The following is a 24091-nucleotide window of genomic DNA, read 5'->3' as shown; positions in this document are numbered from 1 at the left end:
GGGCAAGGCTGGAGGCAGGGAGGGCAAGGAGGAAGCTTTGCCTTACTCCAGGCCAGATGGCCAGACAGAGGACACCAAGGGCGAGGGTGGAAAGAAATGAAAGGACTTAAGCTTGGGAGAAAGCAGCAAAATCAACAGAACTTGGTGACGGATTGGAGGGGTGGGGAGTCGTCTAGATGATGCCCCAACTTCCACTCAGGCAACTGTGTCTAGTTATGCAGGGTGAGCAGAGCTCCGGTTTGGGAGGTCGGGGGCTGGGTCCAGAAGTGCCCTTCACTGGGGTCTGGCAGGAGCAGGGAAAAGAGGAGGACAGATGGAGTCCAGGGCAAAGAAAGCGGGAAGAGGCAAATTCCCAGATTGAAAGGCAGTCTACAAATTACCTGGCAGAACTCCTCAAGACTGCCAAGGTTCTGAAAAACAAGTCAAGTCTGAGAAACTGTCACACACGAAAGGGGACTAAATAGACCCAACGGCTGAATGCAACGGGGAAACCTGGATGGGGCCCTGGGACAGAGAAAGGACATTAGTGGGGACACTGGTGAGTCTGGAGTTTGGTTAATAGTAATGTACAGATGTGGACTTGTTAGTTGCAATAAATACGCCAAAGTCATGAAACCGGGAGAGCGGTATAAGGAAACTCTGTGCTATTTTGCAACTTTTCTGTAAACTTAAGGTTATTCCAAAATTAAACATTTGTCTAAGAGCAAACAGCCCACATTGCAGGATTCCCAGTCCCAGGGACTGACTCGCCTGAGACACAGAAAAGGGGAGGTCGAGAAAGGAAGTTGGCCGGAGCCTGGGACGGCGATGCACCTGGATCCAGAACCTGGGGGAGATCATGCATGTGTGTTGAAAGTCCCCAGGGCCTGGGGCTCCAAGGTCCGGGCCGTTTCCAAATCCAGTGCTCCTCACACTTTTCCCCAGTGCTCTGAGAGGAGAGGAGAGTGACTGCGGCCCCCCGGGAGGGTTGAGGACTTGGCTAAAAGCCTTCCCTGAAGCCTCATTTTTCCAGTCTTAAAACATTCATGCCAATTCTGCATTCTACTCCAAAATAGTACCTTTTTGTTTTTACTATAAATGTAGCCCACTGTGTTCCCCAGAGCCTGTTCCTGCTATAAAAATCAAGCATGAAATCTCAAGAGTAGACAAGTTGACCCCGGGAGAGTGGGGACAAGAGAGGACGGAGAGCTCCGGGAATAACACAGTTGGAGAGAAAGAAGAGGAAGCAGGGAAGGGAACCAAAATGCGCATGGCTCCTCCAATGGGCTGACACTGTGCTAGGCACGCGCATTCATTCATTCATTCACTTTCTCACTCACTCATTCCTTTTACAAATATTTGTGTGCCTCCTATGTGCCAGCACTTCTTTAGGTGGGTATAACAGGGAATAAAACAGACAAAATTCCTTGCCTTTGTGGAACTTATATACAAGAGGGAGGAGAGAGAATAAATTTTTAAAAAAGAAGTAAAATATGGATTGTGTCAGATTGCGGTAAGTGCTAATGAGAAAAACTAAGCAGGGAAGGGGGACAGAATATGGAAGGGGGGTACAAGTTGAAAAAGTGTGGCCAGAAAAGCCTCTTTGAGAAGGTGATGTTGATTAAAGACAAAGGAAATGAGGCTGCTTTGCAGATGTTTTCACACTTACTTTTCACAACTGTGGGTGGTAACGATTTCCCCCATTTCATTTGTTTTACAGATGAGGAATGTGAGTCTCAAAAAGATAAAATGATTTGCTTAAGGTCACCCAGAAAATACTTGGGAAGGAAAGTATAAGACCAAACCCAGGCCCAGGCAAGGTAATTAGGAGCAGCCCTAAGGACCCTTCCCCAGGCCCGGACAGACATCACTAAGCGATCACACCTCTCTCCCTCGCTGAAGCCCAATTGCCAAATCCTCAGAACAGCCACTACCAATCAAGAGGGGTTGGCACAAGCTCCTTGGAGGCGGTTGAAAAGAAGATCACGAGGGACTTGGGAGAAGAGGATTGGGGTTGGGGCATTTTTGAGGTAATAAAGAGCACTTTGTTATCGCCTCCCCTGCATATACCTTCTTAACTTTATCAGGTGATCGGGTTTTAGAGAGGTAAGGGGTAGGATGGACTAGCATGAGGGCCCTGGGTGGGTAGAAGTTAGGGGCAGGGGGCACTGTTGGTTGTGGACAATCCCCAAGGAGAGAGACCATCCATCAGTGTCCCCCTCCCCGCCACATCCCAGTACAGCTCTGTCCACATTGACCCCAGTTGATGCCATAGCTGTGCTTTATTGACTTCAATGGGTCTGGCTGCCCCATCCGACAGTCTCCCTAGAATCCCTCCATCCGTGGCTGGGGTGCTCCTCACAGCTGAGAATCAAGTTTGGAAGGGACCCCTCGAGAGGGGATCTACCCACCTCACCTCTTTCCCCCTTCTTCCGTAAAAAGAAACATTGCAGGGTTGAAGAGATGACTCACTTTCCCCAGCGAGGGCCAGGACTGGGCTGAGTCAGGCCAGAGAGCCCCAGGTCACCAAATCTGCCTCCCTGCTTGGCCGAGACGGTGCTGGGCCACAGGAGGCAGAGGACAAAAGGAGGCCGAGGCCAGCGCCCCAAAGAGCAGACAGCCTGCCTCTCCCCACCCAACCCCGAATGTGTCACTGGGTGTCACCCAGCTCTGCTCAAATGGAAACTGGTGGAGAAGAAAAACTCCTCCAGACCTTCCCGAAAGGGCTTTGTTGCTGACTCACTGCCATCTGGGGACAGCAAGAAAATGGACAAATCACCGAAGAAGGAAAGAATGGCTCCATGAAGCAATCTCTTCCATGAAGGGACCCGAGCTCACCAATGGAAATGCTCTTACACTTTGATCTGGGTTCTGTTCTCTAAAGATGCACACTGCACAACAGGTGGGGTTGGCATTGGCCACAAAGCATAGCTTTGTAGACAGAATCCTGTTGCTCCATTAACTGACATTACACACTCAAGATGTGCACCTAATGACAAGATGAATGATAAACTGGCCCCAGGAATGTCAACCTGGGACATGACTCATCTTCTCCATCCCACCCTTGTCCCTATTTTAGACCTAAGCGTATCCTCCCTCCCTCCATTCATCTTTCCCTAAGCATTGGCTGAGGCCAAGGGAAATAGTCCCAACTGAAGGGTTTGCACGCCTGTAGGACAGGGAAGTGCCAGCTCCTCATCCAGCTGGGCACTTGCTTTCAGTTCCCTAGTCCCTCCCGAAGTGTACCACCTCTCTCCCCTCCCGAGAGCCTTCCAGGTGCTGCCCAGCAGCAACCTCCTCTTCTCCTCCTTTGCTGGCCTCCCTCTCTTTCTGCTGCCGAGGGCCTTTCTGAGCCACAAGCACATCCACCCTCAATCTTGAAGTTGGATGTTCCATGGGGCCTGAAAAAACAAACAAACAAAAAAAACACACAAAAAACAGAGGCTCTAGAATCAGCCAGCATCCTGGCTCTGCCACTTCCCAGCTGGGCAGCCTTGGCTGAGTCACCTCATCTTGCCAAGCCTCAGCTTCCGCATCTGTTAAATGGGGAGACAATAGGACTCATCTCTTTAGAGCTGATGGGGGGATGAAATGAGTCAATGCACATATGTTGCTTAGCACAGCCCCTGGAGGATCAAAGTTAATTTTAATAAATTGTGGCTCCCAATTCCTGGTCCATGGAGCAGACACGTAACCGGTAAGAGAGAAATGAGAACAGGTGGTATAAGGAGCTACACAAAACCAGGCGCCCTGGGTACTGCCCCCAAGGAGAGCCTGGCCGGCCTCTCTGTGAAACCACTAATGGCTTTTTCACCAACCCCCCTCTTCTTTCCAAACCTGCTGCCAACCTCCCACTGGTGCAGCAAGCTCCCTACTGTGGGGAGGGGACTATTTTGATTCATCCTGAACTTGCCTCACTCTGACACATCAGGCTATCAGGACCAGGGGGCTCAGCCCATGGCTTTGAGTGTTTTCCTGCCCCCTCAGCCCTTTGTTCTACCCAGGGTTCTGAGCCACCAAATGTTGCTTTCCAGGCTCGGTTCCACACAGCATGCCGCTCCCTGAGCAAAAATACCCAGGTCGGGGAGGGCCACAAAGGCTGAACCAGAGGATGACAGGAGGAAAACAACATATTTCTTGAGCACCTACTATGTGTGGGGGTGTGTGTGGGGGGGTGTCCAGGAGTATGCCCCTGGAGAGAGATCAGGCCCAGAGTCAAAGTTCAGGGGCAATTCCTAGGGAGAAGGGGCCTAAGGGGAGAGTGGGCCTTAGAACCTAATGAGAAAAAAAGGGTGGCATGAACCCCAAAGAGAGATCCAAGAGCCAAGGAAAATGGGTGCTTGGATGCAGTGGGGTGAGGTACATACTGGAACGAGGAGTACAGCTGTGCTAGATCCTAGGAGGGGACGGTTTAAACCAGGGTGGGGCGGTGGGGAGTGGCCTGCAGAGCTACAAATTCATTTAACTGAGCATCTCAGAGGCCTTATTTGCTGGGCAGAATTAACCGGAGGAAGAAAAAGGAAATCTTAAAATGGAAGCCAACAAGTTCCAGTTCAAGATGTTCAGATGATGGGTGTCTCCATAGTTCTGGGGAGACCCCACTGGGCAGTGACCCAGGCTTTGGCCCCTGTGTCTCTTTTCCAGAGCTGCTCAAACAGGAATGCTTTGAAGACCCACACCCCTCCCCCAGACAGGGGCTGTTTGTGCACAGTGGCTCCAGCCCTGGCTCCCGACCCTCTCTCCCTGCCAGCCCGGCTTCTGTGGAACTCGGTCAAACCCTGGGGAGCGCAGGGTCCCCTGGGGAGGGCAGAGTCCCGTGGGCCTGGGCTCTCAGCGCAGGGGTCACAGGGAAACAATCTGGGGGTCAGAGGGCTGCCACTCCCCCTTCAGATGCTTCAAAGACAGATCTGGAAAGTATCCCTCTCCCCTAGAGCCGCCAGACTGCGGGGTCAGGGGTAGGGGAGAATGAGGAGGGGGCATAGCCACCAGAAGGCCTGGAAGAGGGAGTCTGCGAGAGCAGCTGCCAGGAATCAGGGGCCCCCGTCACAGCCCTGGAATGGGAGGCTCCCGGCTTGGCCTCCAGGCTCTACTGCTGACAAGCTGTGGGACACGGGCAGCCTCTGTGTCTCATCCACCCAGGAAATGGGCTGAAGGACCCCCACCCCCAGCCAATCACCGACTCCTGTCAACTCTATCTCTGAATATCTTTGTCCCCTTCCTCCCCCTTGCCATTGTTTCCAGCTCTTCACAAAGCCTCGAATGACAGAACCACAAGAGTAACAAATCATAACAGCTCCCATTCGTTGAGGCTCTACTCTCTATGGCAATCATCTCAACCAGTCTTCACCACAACACTGTGAAGTAGCGTTACCATCATCCCATTTCCAGAGGAGGAAAACAAGGCTCAGAGAGGTGAAGGCACCTCACCCAAGGTCACACGGCTGGGACTAAGTGGCACAGCTGGGAATAGAACTCAGGTCTGCCTGGCTCCAAACCCCACATCTTAACCAGAAAGAGCACTGGGTGAGGAGTCTGGAGTTTGGGGTCTAAGTCCTGCCTCTAACATGCTGTGTGGCCTCAGGCAAATCTCTTTCCCTTTCTGAGCCTTTGTCTTTGCACCAAGGAGTTGGTCTAGATGACTCCAAGTCTCTCTTCCTGTCAGATCATGTGTGACTGTGAACTCCCGTGCCCTCCCTTCCCTCTTCTCCACCTGCTGTGCCCGGCAGCCCAGCAGGATATGCAATAAACACCCACTCGCCACATGGGCAGGGAAAGATGAAGTGTCATCTTCCCATAGCCGCCTCCTGCTCCAGGCCAGCCCAGGACACCCAGGAACCGCAAAGCCACAGGATTTCCTTGGGCCTGGCAGTGGGAGAAGAGCCCAGAAGCCATGCTGGGGGCAGACGGCGGAGGCATCCCCTTGCAGCCATCACTTCCTGCACCCTCACTTCTCGGCAGAGAGCGTGGGAGCAGGGAGGGCAGTCTCTGGCTGGGTGCCCTTCTGGCCCCTTTCTCTGGGTCCCCTGGGTTTGGGTGGCAGGAAGTGGTCACTTTGAGAGAATCTCAAGCTCACCCCGGAAGGCTGAGTTCAAACAGAAGTTTCAAGGCAGGGCTGTCTGGCAGAAAAGGTAACTTCTACCCACGATGCTCTGCTGCCACGAGCACTTCCCGGCTTCTGGGATGCCCCCCGTCTACCTCTCTCCCCAGTCCTCTGAAGTAGCTCCTAAATCCTGGAGAAACATAAGCCTCCTCGCCCCAGGACAGGGTGAAGTTACTGAATACCTGTCACCCGACACCAGCAACCACTTCTGACCTGGCCTCCCCGCCTCACTTCTGCCCCCTGCAGCCCATGCCCCACATAGCAGCCAGGACTTTTCTAAAACCAGATGGAGGCATCCCCCTACCTGGGCCCACCAGGGCCTTCCCATCACTCAGAATAAAACACACACTTCCCTCCAGACCCGACAAGCTGCCATGGCCTGGCCCCACCGTGCCCACCGCGCTGGTCTCTTCCTACCCCTCTCCCCTTCACTCCCTCTGCCCCTGAAAGTCTTCTCGCCACCCTTGACATGCCAATGTCCCTGTCCCTGTCTCCAGCCCTCTGCACCTTCTGTTCCTTCTGCTTGGAACTCCCTTTGCCCAGATCTTTGCCCAGCTGCCCCTCCACATCCTTCAGGTCTCAGTTCAGCTGTCACCTCCTTCTTGACCACCCATCTAGAGCAGCACCCCTCCCCACCACACAAGCACCCTGCACCACGTCACCCTCTTTTCTTTCTTCTCTCTGAAATGATCTTTCTGGTTAGTTTGTTGGAAGGTTTAGTCTCTGTCTCTCTCCTCTAGAATGCAGCTCCCTAAAGGCAGGGATATTGCTGCCCCCTTCATTGCCATCCCTACAATGAGACAGGACCTCATTTGGTCCTTCCAACCCTGCAGATGAAATGCTGGAGCTCAGAGAGGTGGAGTGACTTGCTCAAGGTGCAGAGCCAGGAAGGGTCAGGATTCACACCCAGGTCTGCCTGATCCAAGACCACCTCTGCCAAGCCTCCTTTGGGGGGCTCTGGGGGTCATACCCAAGGAGGGCTGAGTCACAAGGAGGCCCTTAGAGAGGGTACCAAGAACAGAGAACCTACCTGCTTTCTGAATGGTCCTTCCGCAGAGCTACGGGGCAGCTGGGACTCACCAGTGGGGCAGGCAAGACCCTGGAGGTGGAGCAGCCCAGAGCCAACAGCGGCAAGTGGCTCCCAATTTGAGGAGAGCACCAGATACTGGTGAGCTGGGGGAACCCAGTGTTTTGTCGAAGAGGAAACTGAGGGTCAGGGAGGAGAAGGGACTTTCCTGAAGTCACACAGCCAATCAGAGATAGAGCCTCGTGGCCTGAGGTCCCCAGGGCCAGGACCCCTTCCCTGCCCCGAGGACACCAGATGAGGCCGAAGCCCAGAGTCTAGGCAGTGTGCCAGTCCAGAGCTGCCAGGCCCTGAGGGCAGGGGCAGGGCCTGCAGAGCAGAGTTGACGCATTAAGGCAAAGAAAATACTCCAATTTCCTTCCTTCTTTCAAAACATTCACTGAGAGCCTACTTCTTGTAGGCCTTGGACCCACTGGCAAAGGGGTAAACGATACACCCTGAAAATGGAACAACCACCATGGAGAACCGTGTGGCAGCTTCTACAAAAGTTAAAGAAACACTGACCCTCTGACCCAGGAGTTCCTCTCCTAGGTGCTTGCTCAAGAGAAATGAGTGCTTCGGGCCATGAAGGGACAGGCACGAGGATGTCACAGCAGCTCCTGCTCACCGGGGCCCCAAGCTGGAATCAACCCAAACGTCCATCCACAGGCATCCACATGCACATCCATCCAATGGAATATAGTCTTCAGACTAAAAAGGGGCCTGTACTGATACAGGCAACAATGTGGATAAACATCAAAAACAGCCAATGTTGACTGAAGGCAACTAGACCCAAACGGGAATGAATCAGGTACATCAAGATCAACCCCAGGCAAAACTAGAGTGATGGAAAGCATGTCAGTGATCACGTACTGCAGGCTGGTGGAAGGGGACTCATGGAACTTTCTGGGGAGGTGGAAAGCTCTATGTTTTCAGCTGGGGGGTGGTTACACAGGTGTATATGTTTGTCAAAATTGAGCTGCACCACAATTTTTAAAAATGCACACTCTGCCCCTCGGAAGCCCAGCCTAGCAGCATCAGGACTGGAATCTGGGTGGCATTACAATAACAGTCATGACAACAACAGCAGCTGATTTCAATTGAGTCCTGACACGTGCCAGCACTGAGCTGGGTTCTTCTGCAGCACCGCTAGACTGAACCCTTCCAACCACTGTACGAAATAGACCTCCATATCTCCATATTAGAGATGAGGAACATGCAGCTCAGAGAGGTGACGCAAGTGTCCAAAGCAGTACAGCATAAAGCGGTCGAGCCAGGGTTGAACCTGGGCCTGCTGATCTCCGAGGTCGACTTCTGCCACACTGGCAGCCCCTGCCCCTTCCCTGCACCACCTGGTGGGCTTGGCACCTTATGGCTGCCAGTGTCCACCCCACAGCCCCTCCTCTCCAGGGCTGGAAGAAACAGCTCATGTGTGTACTGACCTTGGAGCTTCTGTGGAAGAGATGCTTAGGCAATTTGTCCTTCCTCCCCTCCAGCCCCCTCCGCCCTCCCTGGTCACTCTCACTGCCACACATCTCTGAGGTCATTTTGGCTCTGAACCTCTGCCCAATAAAAAAGGAACTCCAAAAGGCTGGGCAGCTGTGGGGCAGGAGGGGGGCTGGGGTATTGACTAAGGGGCTTTCTCAATCCTCCAGGCTCCCCCAGCCCAGCCTTTGGCCCCAGAGTCCTAGGAGGGCTGGAGGTTAGAGGCCCCACCCTTGGCTCCAGTTCCGCAGTGATGCAACCCAGTGTCTGAATTCAGAGAATCATAAAATGGTTAGCTGGAATAACAACTGTCGCCACCACCATTAACAAAGTTCTCATCCCATGCCAAGAGCTATGCCGAGTAAACTGAAAGCATCATCACATTATTCCTTACCAATGACCCTCCAAAATAGGTACCAGCATGATCCCCACTGCACAGGTGAAGAACGCAGCTCATAGGGGTTACGTGACTTGCCCAGTCTCACCACAGGGAAGTGGCAGAGCTGGGATTCCAGCCTGGGTTTGCCTGACTCCGAGTCCGTGCTCTGGCCCAGAGGATTATGCTTACCATCCTTCATGGTGTTGCAGAAAAAGGCCCTTGTGTCAGTCTGTTTCAGCCATGTCATTTCACAGATGGGAAAACTGAGGCCCCAGGAAGGAAGAGTGTCTTGTTCAGGGTCACAGGAAAGGTTAGTCGCAGAGCTTGGGCTGCAAGCCGGGTTCCCAGCCTTGGCCTTGCCCTCCATGACCGGACCAGAGCTGCAGAGCAGGCCACGTGCCCGGGACAGGCAGCTCAGAGGTGACAGGCAGGGAGCTGGGAGGCTTCGGTTGCAGGCAGAGGTAAATATTGACATGACTATGTTTACACTGTAACCCTATTCCTCCTGGCTGCCGCCGAGGCCATCCTCCTGCCTTCCCAGCCAAGGAGGCAAAGGAACGCGCATGGGAAGAGGATGGGGGAGAGGAGGCTTCTGGGCCAGGGCATATGGACAGGAGGCCCGAGTCAGCTCCAGTTTGGGGGCCGCTGCAGGCCTGGATGGGGGCTCCCGGGCAATGCCAGGCAGGAAGGGTTATCACCTAAGCCGGGGACATGGGGTCTGGGCTGGGACTCACAAGCCCTGGATTCAAGTCCCAGCTCAGCCACTAACTGGCTGTGGGACCCAATAATGGTTGGTGACTGGGGAAGAAAGAGCTGTCAACAGTGAAAGATAAATAATCAGCATTTCAGCCTGGCCAGTGCCCATCTCCAGACAGAACCAGCGCTGTCCCCAGGGGTTTCCCGGGGAAGGCAGTTTCTCCTAAATCGAGGTAGCAGCTTGAGACAGAAGCCAGAATCCTGAGGCCGGAGGTCAGGAGGCCACTGCCCAGATCCAGCCCCTAATGCCCTAAGTGACCTCTGAGCCTCAACTTCCTCAGCTCTAGAGTGGAGATAACCCTACTGCCTGGAGTAGATGTGACTATCAAAGAGATTACTTTAAGGGCTGGGCGTAGGGGAGATACTCCTGAAAGATAGCTTCCTTTTACCCCTCAGCCTTCCTGCCTATAAAATGGGGGAGTTGAATTAGATGGTTACCAATCCCCTTTGAACCCAAGCACTCTGGGCCTTAAGAAGATCCAGCAGCCAGGCCCAGGTCCTTGGCTCTGGGAACTGAAGTCAGACCCTCCCTCTGCCAAACTCCTGAATGTTCTCCAGAAACCTGCTCCTCTGTTTACACCTCCCCTTAGGATTCCTGGAGCCCTTTGCAGAGTAGGGGGCCATCCGGAGGCCTGTCAGAGGGCAAGACAGGCATGCGGGTTTCCCAGCCACTTCTGCCCTCAGGGCCCTAGACTCACAGTGCCAGCGGAGTCCAGATTGATTGTCCATTGAATTTTGCTCCCCAGACTATATACTCTTTAAGGACCACGAGAGTATCTTGTCCTTCTTATCTCTCTAAAGCTTGGCACCTAGGAAGCACTCAGCTAAGTGTTGCCACAGGAAGCTCAAATGCCACCTCTTCCAGGGAGCCTTCCCTGATATACACCTGCAGCCAGGATGGCTCTCGAACTGCAACCCCAGGCCAGTACTTATCATTTTCTACCTCCTTTCAGAGCCATTTGGGAACCTGTTCTTTTTCCTCTATTTGATCAAAATTTCTTGAGGGCAGGAGCCAATGGTTATTTCCCTGAAAGGATGAGGGAAGGTAGGTCAGTGTGTGAGGTCTGCATCCCACAGGGGAAGGGGCTCTGTGGAACCTCTGGGGCTCCCCACCCCCTCCTCTCATCACTGCCCACTCCGAGTGGCCTGATGGGGGTGTGGGAAGGACGGGGGGCAGGGAATGGTGTCCAGAACACCTGTGTCTCTCAAAGGGCCACTCCAACAGCCTCCTGTTTCTTGGTCTCCAGTCTCACTCCTCCAACCATTCTCCCCAAAGCAGCCTGTGCAATCATCTCAAAACACAAATCCAGCCATGTTGCTCCCTCACTCTAAACTCCTGAGTGGCTCCCCATTGCCCTTAGGATTCAGTCCCAAATCCTTCATGATCTCCCCTGTGTGTGGACCCACTCCTGCCCACAGCCCAAGCATCATCCTCTGCACCTTCAGATGAACTAACTCGAATGCACCATGCTTTCTCCTGTATGGACATTCTGCTCCTTCTGCGCAGAAGGCTCTTCCCTGTCCCATTCATTCTTTAGGCCATAGCTTTAATGTCACGTCCCCAGGGAGCCTTTTCCAATCTCCAGGCCAGGTTTCCCTATCTGCTCCCACAGCACCCTGCATGTCTCCTTGACAACAGTAACTGCACTTGCAATTTCCATCTCTGCATCTGCCCACCTGCCAAAGGAAAGGAGACCTGTCAGTCTCATTCACACAAGCTGTAGCCCCAACATCTCACATTGTACCAGACAGACTTGTCTGGTGAATGAATGAATGCATGAATGAAGCACATTGACCATGGCAGGGGTGCTTACCTAATCAACTGAAAAGAAAAAGTTGAGCAGAAACACAAAATGCTGCAAATATTTGCTAATGGTCCCTCTATCACTCTAGACATCAAGGTGTGGACTTTAGCCTCTCAGATTATGTCTTGGCTAATGCCCAAAACTTTTTGCTGAGCCTGCCCTGTGGCCCCTAACACCTCAATTCCCACTCCTCCCGACAGGGCCTGGCTTCTCTGACTCTGTCTAGAAAACAATGTATTCATGCTTTACCCAAAGATAACAATCTCCCTGTTTACCAAAAATCATAGCAACCCAAGGAAACGTGAGTAACCCAGTTATCAGCAGAGGCGCTGGCTGCCCAGGGAAAACGCACTGTGCTCCAGGACCCCAAACAGGCTGGCCCAGGGGGCCCCTGGCTGGCCAAGCATCTTCTAACAATAACGTGTTCCCCCACGCTATTAATGGTTGGCAAAGCATTTCTAGATCCATTGTATCCTCACAACATCCTGAGAAACGAGGCAAATCTGCTCCGTTTGGTAGGAAAGGAGATGCAAGTTGGGGTGGGGGGAGAGGGTATGGCTGACCCCAGATCAAACAGCAAATTGGTGGCACATCCAGGACTGAAACTTAGGCCCCAGACTCTGTTCCCAACTTGGCCACTGTACAGGAACGACGATTCCCAGCCCTCAGCAGGGGTCTTAAGATCAGCCCCTAGTTTAGAATGTGAAGGAACATTCTCAAGGCACCACAAGAGCAGACTGGGAATGCTGGCTTGGGCCCCCTTCCCCACCCACCCCAACCTGCCAGCTCGGTTAACCCTCCAGACATCCAGGAGAGTTGAGCCTATGCTGACACTGTCTTGCTGTGTGACCATGGGTAACTGCCTTTACTTCTCTGTTCCTGCTGCTGGGTGGTTTGAGGATAACCGGAGACAGGAGATCTAAAAAGTCTCCCCTCAGAACCCTCATCCCATAGCCTGTACTGAGGCCCACCTGTGGCCTTAAAGAACATCTCTGACTCCCTGCCAAGGGGTTAGAGACCTGGGTGGGGGAGCTGGGACCAGCAGGGAGATCCTGAGAGGACAACAGGAAACAGCCCAAATGCTCTCCAAAGAAGCCCAGTTAGGAACCCACGGGACAGGGGAAACTTGGCCCAGCTGGAGGGAGAGAACGCAGGTTTTGTTTAAAACCCATGGAACAGGCAATTCAGGGAATAAACACTTTAGCGGCCCTCAATCACCCCCTCCTCAGGAATGAGAGTCCAGGAACTAGTGTTTAGGGGAAACCAAAACGAAAGAGACAGAGGAGGCCTGATGTCAGCCTCCACCCCACCCACGCGTGGCGGTTCAACAATCAGTGGTGGATTTCCAACTCCTCAGCTCCCCTTAAGCATTCGACTATCAGCCCTGGCAATTTCTCTTGCTGACTTCCTCTTCTCTTTCCCAGCTCTCTCACACCCAGGTGCCAGGCAAACCACACTGCGGCCTTTTGAAGATCATTTCCTGTGCTCTCCACCTCCAGTCCTCTGTTCACACGGTCCCTCCACCTGGGATGTTGCTTCAAATTCAGATGCCACCTTCCCAATGAGGCCCTCCACTGGCACAAAATCTCTAACTCCCCTAAGGACATGCCACGTAGCCTGAGAATCAGTGTAGACATTTATGGACTGGTGGGCGTTCCCCCAACACAGGGTTTATGTCAGTTTCATCTCTTCCTCCCTAGCTTGGCACATATGAAGTGTTTGATAAATCGCCGTTGAATGATCAACAAATGAATGGTTCTCTAAGTATCACTGTCCCCTTCCTCACCCTACAACATGATAAACTTTAATCCTTCTTCCAGATTAGCAAGTAAATTAGATGTCAGGTAGAACTTCCTGACTTGAGCTTAAAGTTGTAAAAGAAAGGAAACTAAGCTGTATTCAAGCAAAGCACCCTCACTTGGGTTATCTCACTGAATTTCCATGACTGTCATCTCATTTCACAGATGAAGAAACTGACACTCAGAGGTTATGGTGACAAGGACTTGACCAAAGTCCCTGTGAGGAAGTGGGAGAGTTGCGATTTGAATCCAAATGTGTTTGATGCCAAAGCCTGGGGTCTTCCTGTCAGGCTGGGGGGCTTCTCAGTTCATAAGGCTCTGAAAAGTGTCACCAAGGCAGGGTGGTCACCTCTCCCTTTGGTGGTTTGTAAGGAGGAAAACTGTTCTCTTTCTGACTGACGTAGGTCAGGGTGGGCTTGGGGACAGGGCAGTGGATGAAATGACCTCAAATTCTTACCCTCTTTTATTGCCAGTATATCGGAGTATATCAAGTGTCAGTCCACAGGTAGTGAGCTCCCTGCCACAGAAACTGTTCAAGCAGAGCATTCCAGAGGAGATTCCTGCTTCAGGAGACAGGTTGGATGCCAGATGGTCTCTAAGCACCTTCAGTGTAGAATTAAGCCATAATTCTATTACTACTGACTCTGGAGAGGCAAGTGGTGGGTGAACAAGGGAGGCAGATACTAGTGGGGTGAGAAGAAGGAAGGGACCCAGAGGGGAAAAGAAAGGCATGTTGTCAAAGGATATCAGCTCTGGGCAGAGTGGAGGTTGGCCCTGGGGGATCACTGGGGAAATCTTCAGGTCTACAGGGGATCCCCTCCTTCCCCCACCTGGGCCCCACAGGTTTGGAAGCATCATCACATAGAAGAGGAAGTGGCTGAGTGCCTGGGAGTGGCAGCCACCATCACCGGCCATACCCTCTGCAGGCTCTACATCACGGATTGGACACATCTCCCAGGGCACAGAGCAGGACTAAGAGAGAGAATCAGAGGGCCTTGCCCGTGGAGAAGGAAGTGGAAGAGAACTAGGTATCTGCTGCCCCCATGATGGAGAGGTGATCACCAGGCCCTGGAGAGGTGACTGAAGGGCCCAGGCTCTCCAGCTCCAGAGACAGTCCCTAGCTCCCTTCTCCCAGTGTCCTTGCCCATCCCAATCAGCAATCAGCGTTCAGTCCAGTTACTCCTTTCTCTAAGGACCCCACGCCATTACTGGGAGATGCTGGGAAACCGGGGTTGTCCCCTGGGCTCTGACAGCCTGCTCTGGCTGCCCAACCCACCTGCCCCCATCCATTTAGGCAGTACAGGGAACGGCAGTTCTGCGGCGCCCCATCCTAGCACTCCAAATGCACTCAGCCCGGCCACCCACGATGCCAAGCCGACCCCCAGTCGCAGAATCAACCTCAGCATCCCGGGATGCTCAGGTCCAGCTGGATCCAGTCGCATCGGAATCGAGCCCCAAATCCGAACTGAACCCAGCCCGAGTGCCCAGTATCCCCAAATCCGGTCGGGTGCAGGGACTTCCGAACACCCCAAACAAGACACACCAGCTGCCCCCAAACCGAACGGGCCATCCCGAGCCCTCCAAACCCTGCCTGGTCTAGCTGCCCAGCCCAAGCTCGGCGCAGCCGCCGCGGACAGAATCGAGCGCAGCGCCGCCCGGCGAGCCGAGCCCTGCCCGCCGCCCCCCGCTCCACGCCTTCCGAGAGACAGTCTGGGGCCGCCTCTGCTGCCGGCGCCCAGCCCCCCGCGAGCCGGGCGGGCCCGGGTCCCGCCCTTGGCGTCGCTGCTGGGGACCGTCGAGGCTGGACCGGACCGACCGCGGCACTCACCATGGTCCCCGTGCTCCGCTCCGCTCCCGCCGCGCGCCGCTCCCCTACAGCCGGGGCCCGGATTCCGGGTCTCGGCTCCCGGCCGCGCTCCTCGCCCGGCACGGCCGGCTGGTCCCGGCGGCGCGCTCGGCTCCCAGCGGGCGGGCGCGCGGCTTCGCACCGAATCCCGGGAGGGTGGGTGGGAGGCGGGTCCACTGAGGAGCCAATGGCAGGGCGCGGGGGCCCGGGCCGGGGTAGCGCAGCCAATCAGACCCGGAGGCCGGACTTCCCCCCCCTCCCCGCGGGCTCCTTAACCCTAAGCGCGCCGGAAGCTAGAGGTCGGGGCTGCGCCGGGACCCCAGAGGGCCCGCGCGTTATCTGGAGCCTCTGGCTTCAAGTTACGGGGTTCAGACCTCGCCAGGACCAGCTTCCGGTACGGGAGGAGCCGGGAGAGCAGCTCTGGTCCCAGTGCCGGGCGCCGAGAGCCTCGGCAACCTTTGTCTTCTGCCTGGCTCCTGCACACGAGTGTGACCCTGCGTGCCGCAGGTGTGTGTGTGTGTGTGTGTGTGTGTGCGCGCGTGTGTGTTTGTAAGGGGGAAGGAGGGGGAGGCACAAAGGCGGGGAGGGGGTGGATTTTGAGTGCCTGTGCGTTTGTGTGTGAAGGAAAGACAGAGATTGACTATATTTGGGGTTTGTTACTGCAGGCGACCGTGCGTGTGCGTGTGTGTGTGTGTGTGTGTGTGTGTAAAAGGAGAGAGAGAAGGGGGTGGGAGGGAAGCAGAGAGAAGGAACGATGACTCTCAGTGCCTGTGTATGTGTTGTGCAGGAGAGACTGTCTCTAGGTCTGTGTTATTTAAGTGCGTGACTGAAGGAGGAAGAAACAGAAAAAGGTGTGTGCCTTTGTGTTTGTATGATCTGTCCTGTTGTGTATTTGCATGCTGACGTGGTACAAAGTGACTTTTTGTCCCTGCTGTAAAAATGTAGATACTAAATCTCTATGGTTTTGAGTTGTAGTGTGTGAAGGGGTGTGTGTGTGTGCGCGCACATCAGGGAGGCATGTCTGCGATCTGGTACAACTGTGTGTAGCCCAATTTGTGAGAGAGATGAGGCGAAACGCTGTGTATGAGGTGAAAGTGTGTTTTCAGTCTGTGAGTTTGTAATCATCTATATTTGTGTTGTGTTGAGAAAGAGAATAGTAATGTGTAGGGTGTTAATGAGTATATATTCAGGAAAGACAAAGACATCGTGGAGGAGGTAGAGTTTGGGCTTTGAAGAGGCCAGAAGGAAAGACCTGGGAATCTAATTGCCTGCCAGCCATTGGGGGGTGGGGGGAGGTGAATTGGCTGGGGACAGGGTAGATTCTGGGAGAGAATCTGCCAGGAGGGGGAATGGGAGCAGCTGAGCAACCCAGCCCAGGAGCTGACCCAGAGTAACTCTGGGTGTGCTAGGGAGGGAGATCTGGGGGCACAGAGCCAGATTCCAAGTGGGTGGGTTCCCAGAGGCAGGGAGAGGGCTCTGTGGAAATGACCCGCCCCCCCTTCCATTCAGCAGCACTCTGAATTCCTCAGTGTGGAGGGAAGGACACAGGAAAGAGGGTCACTTGTCTGAAGTCACATAGCAGACAGGAAGCTGGGTGGAGAAGGGAAGGCTGGACTGTGGCCTTTGGGTAAAAGCTCAGCCCAGACCCGCTCTCTGCAGAATGGGTGACATATCGTCAGCTGCCACCAGCCTGACCTGGTTTCAGATTCCCGACCATTCCTTAAGTGTCCTCCTGGAAATGGTACCCTAACTCCTAGAGGGATATTCTGAGATCCAGGCAGACATAGAAATGGAAACCAGTATCACTCCATTTACATAAAGTTCAAAAATAAGCAAAACCAATCTATGCTGTCAAAGTCAGGCAAGTGTTACCTTTGGGGAGGGAAGAGGGTGCCAGAGGGGCTTCTGGATGCTGGTAAGGATGAATCTTGATGTAAGGTCTGGGGACGGGTGTGTTCAGTCTGTGCAAAATCATCAAGCAGTCTCCTTAGGCTCTGTGTGCTTTCCTGTTTATGTTATTGTGCCAGTTTGAATGTATTATGTCCCCCCAAACGCCATTATCTTTGATGTAATCTTGTGTAGGCAGACGTTATCAGTGTTGATTAGATTATAATTCTTTGAGTGTTTCTTTGGAATGCGCCCACCCAGCTGTGGGTGATGACTCTGATTGGATAATTTCCATGGAGGTGTTGCTCCGTCCATTTGGAGTGGGTCTAAATTGAGTCACTGGAGTCATATAAATGAACTGACAAACAGAGGGAACTCAGTGCAGCTGAGAGTGAACTTTTGAAGAGGAGATACAGCCAAGAAGGACACTTTGAAGAAAGCACAGGAGCTGCAGATGAGAGACATTTTGAAGACGGCCATTGAAAGCAGACTCTTGCTCCGGAGAAGCAAAGAGAGGACAAACACCCCAAGTGCAACTAAGAGTGACATTTTTGAGGAACTGCAGCCTAAAGAGGAACATCCTGGGAGAAAGCCATTTTGAAACCAGAACTTTGGAGCAGATGCCAGCCATATACTTTCCCAGCTAACAGAGGTTTTCCGGACACCATTGGCCATCCTCCAGTGAAGGTATCCGATTGCTGATGTGTTGGACACTTTATGGCCTTAAGACTGGAACTGTGTAACCAAATAAACCCCCTTTTATAAAAGCCAATCCATCTCTGGTGTTTTGCATTCTGACAGCATTAGCAAACTAGAATAGTTATACTCCAACAGCAAGCTCCAAAGAGAAAAAAGAAAGGTTAGGTATTTTCACATCTTTTTCACTCACTCAATGAGCATTCTGGAAGGCTCTGTCAGCGACGCTGGAACTGGACTGAGTGTTGGGGACACATCAGTGAACAAGATTTTCTAGAATGCTCTAGGATGAAAAAGGAGGAGAAAGGTTGTGGTTTTCTCACCTCTGAAAGGGACTTGCCAGGAGGGGGAGGAGCTTGTCCAAAGCCCCTCACTGGGCTGGCAGCAGAACCAAGATGAGAACCCAGGCTTCCCAACTTTGTGGCTGACTCTTTTCCATTGCACCAGGCTGCCCCTGGAGAGGACGCCTCCTAACCTTATGTTGCTCAGGGCAAAGCAAGTAAAAAGGTTTGCTGCCAACTCCAACCCTAACCCCCAGTTCCTTAGGGATCCTCAGAGCTCACCTCCAAACAGCATCGGGGAAAAGCCAAAGCTTGTTGAGCAGAGACCACACTTTGTTCATGGCTGCACCCCTCAGAGACCCTCGATATATGGTAACAGTTGATACTAGGATTATTCTTCCTCTGTTTTTCCTCTGTTATCTTGCACAGGATAGATGCTTGGGAAGGTCTAGTACACAGGAGGCACCCAAAAGGATCCTTACTGGTTGATTGATGTTTTTGGACAAAGATACTGGTGCCAGATGCCAGGCCAGATAGAGGCTGGACAAACTGGGCAGCCCACCAGCATGCAGTCTACAGACAGAATTGGGACTCATTTTAAATGAGTTTTTACATTTTGTTTTGTCTTCTGTAAAGAACTGGAACTACAGTCTAGAATTCCTGGGGAGGTCACCAATCTATCCAGGAACAGAATGCTCACCCCCTACCCCTACCCCCCATGGGCACCAGCGTGTCCAAGAGGATTTAGTCCTTAAGGCACCAGAAGTCCATTAGGAGGCTGGGGAGGGGGGGTACTCCACGCTCAGACCCTGCAGACCTTGGTAAACCAGGTTTCAGGCAGAGCTTGTCAAACCCAATTAGACTATTTCTTAACTCATCCAATCCTGGAGTAAGTTCGCCAGGAATTCTCCCCTTCTCCCCCCTGCCCTGGGCACCTGGTGGGCTGGGACCCAGGTCATCCTAGTCCAACCCCTTCAGCTTGTCCTTGGGCCACCAGCTACACAATCAATTGGACAGTTTGTTTTCCTGTAAGGGATGGAGATCCATTAAATTCTGACCTATTTATCAAGCACCTACTATGTGCCAGGCACCACACTCCGTGCTTTATATAATTTAAATAAATACAAGATCAAGGGAATATATTTTGTACACTCACCTTATTACTGCTTTTGCCTTACTCTTTTTTTTTTTTTACTATTTTCTCTTTCCCTTGATTTCTTATTTAATAAAAAATTAATTAATTCTCTATTTTTCCTGATTTCACACACATTCACTGTAAAATAACTTAAACAATGTAGAACTGAATGCAATAGAAAGAAATGTCCCCCAGAATCCTACTCCTCAGATATAACCACGGCTAAATGTGATTCTGTGTTTAACTGTATTAACATATGTGCATCCCTTTTTTTTATGAGAGTAAAAAAAACTATCAACTTGTTCATAGCCTCGTTTACTCCTTGCCTTCTTTAAGAAAGGAAACTTTGTAGCTCAGGTAGCTTCAGCAGGGCCTCTACTGTGTGGATCTGGGCAATGGGCAGAGATAGGAGAGAGGGAAGAAACAAGCTACAAGAAAAGGACCAAGGTTGCTGGGAGAAAAAAAAAAAAAAATAGGAAGAGGCGGGAGCAAGAGCTTTAAGAGGGAGTTTGAGGGAACCAGATGTTTTGGTTTGGTAAAGCTGACGAAATGCAATAAACTAGAAATGGACTGGCTTTTAATAATGGGGATTTATTAGCATACAAATTTACAGTCCTAAGGCCATGAAAATGTCCAAATTAAGGCATCAACAGGACAATACCTGGACTCTAAAGACCGGTTACCAGTGAGGAGCTTGGGCTCCTCTGTCAGATAGCAAGGCACATGGCGACGTCTGCTGGTCCTTCTCTCCCATTTTTGTTGCTTCCACCTTCTGGCTTTGGTGACTTCCTCTCTCAGCTTCTCTGAGTTTCTCTTTGCTTCTGTGTGTCTTAGTTTCTCTGTGTCCTTCTCTGGGGCTTTTTTCTGTTTTTTTCCCTCTTATAAAGGACTCCAGTAAGAGGATTAAGACCCACCTTGAATGAGGAGGGTCACATCTCGGTTGAAATAACCCAACCAAATGGTCAGACCTATGATGGGTCTACACCCACAGGAATGGATTAAAAGAACATGGTCTTTCCTGGAGTACATTCAACTTCAAACCATCATACCAGAAAACATATACCTGCTGTGCTATATGAGATATGGCTAGAGAGCAAGAGAGAGAGGAATGGAGGGATGGAGGGAGGGAGGGAAGGAAGGAAAGAAAGAGCAAGAGAAAAGGAAGGGTGGGAGAATTTTAGAAAGGTTTATTGAGATTGTGAATGAATTCTCTTTAACATTTTCAAAAAAATTGGATACATATTTAAATTGCTTTTCAATGCTTTTATAAAACTTCATATTTTGTGGTATTTCAAACTTACAGGGCAGTTGCAAAATAATACAAAAATAATAGAGAAATCTCCAACATACCACCTACTCAGATACCTGGATTTACCAATTTTTAACATTTGCCACATTTGTGATATCATCTATCTACCATCTATCATCTATTTTCTAAACATTTGAGAGTAGCTTGCATACATCATTCTCCTTTACCACTTAATGCTCCCATGTATATTTCTGAAAAACAAGGATATTCACTTATGTAACCAACTTAAGTACAATTAGTAAGCTCAAGAAATTTAACATTGATATAAACAACACAGTCCATATTCCAATTTTTTCATAGTCCCTATGATGTCTATTGAGACTTTTTCAGATGTTTTTCTTTGTAGTAAACTATGGGTTTAAATTTAACATCCTAAATCTATAACAATCTTGCTTGATTTTTTTTCATTTTTTTATGGTGGAATATTAAATACGTATGTATATATATGTGATAACTTTCAAAGTGTTATTTAACGAGTAGTTAGAGGGCAATTCAAAGAATGTTATGGGTTTCAGTTCCACAATTTCAGTTATTTCCTTATTGTGAAATATAATATATATGCAGAAAGGTGACGTTTTTCAAAGTACGATTTAACAAGTAGTTATATAGCAAACTTCAAAGAATGTTATGGGTTATAGTACCATAGTTTTGGTTATTTCCTTATTGTGAAATATACATACAGAAAGGCGGTAAATTTCAAAGTACAATTTAATAAGTAGCTATAGAGCAAATTTCAAGGACTGTTATGGGTTACAGTTCCACCATTTCTGTTCTTTCCTTCCAGCTATTCTGATGCCCTAGCAACTAAGAAAGAAAAATTATGTTTTATTGAATGTATCAAATAAAAAGTATTGAAGAGGAAATACAGATGTCTAAAAGACATATGAAAAAATGTTCAGCTTCACTAGCTATTAGGGCAATGCAAATCAAAACCACAATGAGATACCATCTCACACCAATAAGAATGGCTGCCATTAAACAAACAAAAAACAATAAATGCTGGAGAGGATGTGGAGAAATTAGAACTCTTATTCATTGCTGGTGGGAGTGTATAATGGTACAGCCACTGTGGAAGACACTTTGGCGGTTTCTCAGAAAACTAGATATTGAATTACCCTATGACCCAGCAATTCCACTTCTTGGTATATACCCAGAAGATTTGAAAGCAGTGACACGAATGACATTTGTACTTCAATGTTCATAGCAGCATTGTTCACAATTGCCAAGAGATGGAAACAATCCATGTGTCCTTCATCAAACAAACGGATAAACAGACTGTGGTGTATACATACGATGGAATACTATGCAGCAGTAAGAAGGAACAAGGTCCTGAAACACATGGCAACATGGATGAAACTGGAAGATATAATGCTGAGCGAAATAAGTCAGAAACAAAAGGAAAGCTATTGTATGTTACCTCTTTCATGAACTCTTTGAACAATGTAAAATCAGTGTCTTATAATGTAGAATATTGGGGACATAGAGATAGAAGCTAGTGAGGCGGAATGATAATCCAACATGTTCAGATATGTTACTGATGATGAATTCAAAGGTATGGCAATGGATAGGGGTGATGATTGTTTGTTAATGGGATTATAAGTATCATAGCTATATTGAAGGCTAATAGTATGGAAAGGGCTTGTTTAAAGGCATGTTTCCCACAGATCAGCACTACAAATATAGATAGGTGCATGCATGATAACTTCTAAGGTATATCACTAGCACGGAGAGTTGAAAACAGAATGGTATATGGGAAAAATCTACCTATTGCATAGTAGGAACTATAATTACTAGCAATACCTTACTAATACCACACAAATACTAGGGACAAATAATTAAGGGCTGACAAGAACTGTGTGGTGCGTTGGGTCATGAGAATTGTTTAAAATGGAGAGTTATGAGGAATGTGAGATATGGATGGATTATCATGGACATAACATATGCTATGTGAACTTAGGCGCCTCATACTTTATAAGTTAAGCCATTGATCTTGAGGCATGCTCTTGTGAAACTTATGGTTGTAAAGGAGAACCTTAAAGCCCACCTATAGTTATTCCTAGGAGTCACCTCCAGAGAACCTTTTTTGTTGCTTTAATGTGGACTTTCTGTCTCTAAGCCTAACTCTGCAAATAAATCCATCACCCTCCCCCTGATGTGGGACAGGAACCACCAGATGAATGAGTCTTCCTGGCAACGTGGGACATGGATTCCGGGAATGAGTCTGACCGTGGCATTGAGGGATTAAGAATGCCTTTTTGACCAAAAGAGGGGAAAGAAAGGCAACAAAATAAGGTTTCAATGGCTAAGAGAATTCAAATAGAGTCGAGAGGCTATCCTGGAGGTTACTCCTATGTAAGCTTCACCTAGATATGCCAAATGACCACAATATGATAAGCGCAAGTCAACAGTAGTCCTGAAAACCCTAAAGTATACCCAGATCCCTGAGACTCTATAAAAGTTTCACTCACTAAGTTTATTCTTCAGAAACATAAGTCTTTCAGGGAATTCCTATGACAGTTAAGTCCCCAAACACACAGGCAATAGCCTCTTCAAGAACATCAACCAGATGTGTCCCCTTTTCTCATAAAGTTGACCTCCCTTTTCAACATGATCACGCTATGGTGGTCACTGCCTAGACATCCCTGAAGATCAGGAAAGTGATTAAACTAGAGGAAGGGATAGCAACAGACAAGATGGTATTTAACAAATGATTATGAATACTGAATCTCTATATAATTTTCTTTTTCTCAGTTGCTAGGGTATTAGAATAGCCAGAAGGAAAGAATTGAAATGGTGGAACCCTAACCCATAGTATCCTTTGAAATTTGTTCTATCGCTACTTGTTAAATTGTAATTTGGAAGCTATCACCTTTCTGTATATAAGTTATTGTTCCGGTTTGCTAATGCTGCCCGATATGCAAAATACCAGAAATGGATTGACTTTTATAAAGGGGGCTTATTTGGTTACAAAGTTATAGGCTTAAGGTCATAAAGTGTCCAAGGTAAGGCATCAACAATAGGGTACCTTCGCTGGAGAAAGGCCATTGGCAACCACAAAACCTCTGTTAGCTGGGAAGGCACGTGGCTGGCATCTGCTTGCTCCCAGGTTGCGTTTCAAAATGGTGTTCTCCAAAATGTCTCTGTCTCAGCTTCTTGGGGCAAACTCTGGGCTAGTACCTCCAAAGTGTCAGCAAAACTCTGCTTTCAACGGCTGTCTTCAAAATGTCTTTGTGGGCAGTTGCGGCGGTGGGCCTGGGCGCCCGGGAGCTCTGCTTCCTTAACACTCTGACCTTGCCTGAGAGGAGGAAGAAATGACCAATTCCCAGTGTTGTCGGGTTTACCCTTTGTACCACATACCTTGGTGTAGACGCTTGCTCACTGAAGAGGAATTCCTGTTCACTGGCGTTTTAGGAACCCATTACATTAAAGGATGTGGCCATGGACTTCACTGAGGAGGAATGCGGGCAACTAGACCCTGCACAAAGAAACCTGTACAGAGAAGTGATGCTGGAGATCTATGGCAACTTGATCTAAGTGGGAAAGAAACTTTATGATTGTGCGGAGTGTGGTA

At 50.1% G+C, this 24091-nt stretch overlaps 1 protein-coding gene and 1 pseudogene across 1 annotated transcript in view; one reads left to right on the top strand and one right to left on the bottom strand.

Moving 5' to 3' along the window:
• Positions 1-15340, bottom strand: part of ECE1 (endothelin converting enzyme 1) — a 115363-nt gene extending 100023 nt beyond the window's left edge. Inside the window, exon 1 of the mRNA XM_037828260.1 lies at positions 15195-15340. Coding sequence (XP_037684188.1) covers positions 15195-15197 — 3 coding nt within the window. The 5' untranslated portion in view covers positions 15198-15340. The remainder of the gene's footprint in view (positions 1-15194) is intronic.
• Positions 15341-15517: 177 nt separating this feature from the next.
• Positions 15518-24091, top strand: part of LOC119527823 — a 36416-nt pseudogene continuing 27842 nt past the window's right edge.

Source organism: Choloepus didactylus, chromosome 2 (genome assembly GCF_015220235.1).
Source record: "Choloepus didactylus isolate mChoDid1 chromosome 2, mChoDid1.pri, whole genome shotgun sequence".
Taxonomy (NCBI): domain Eukaryota; kingdom Metazoa; phylum Chordata; class Mammalia; order Pilosa; family Megalonychidae; genus Choloepus; species Choloepus didactylus.
The sequence above is the reverse complement of the archived record's forward strand: the minus strand, read 5'-3'. Positions and strand labels throughout refer to the sequence as shown.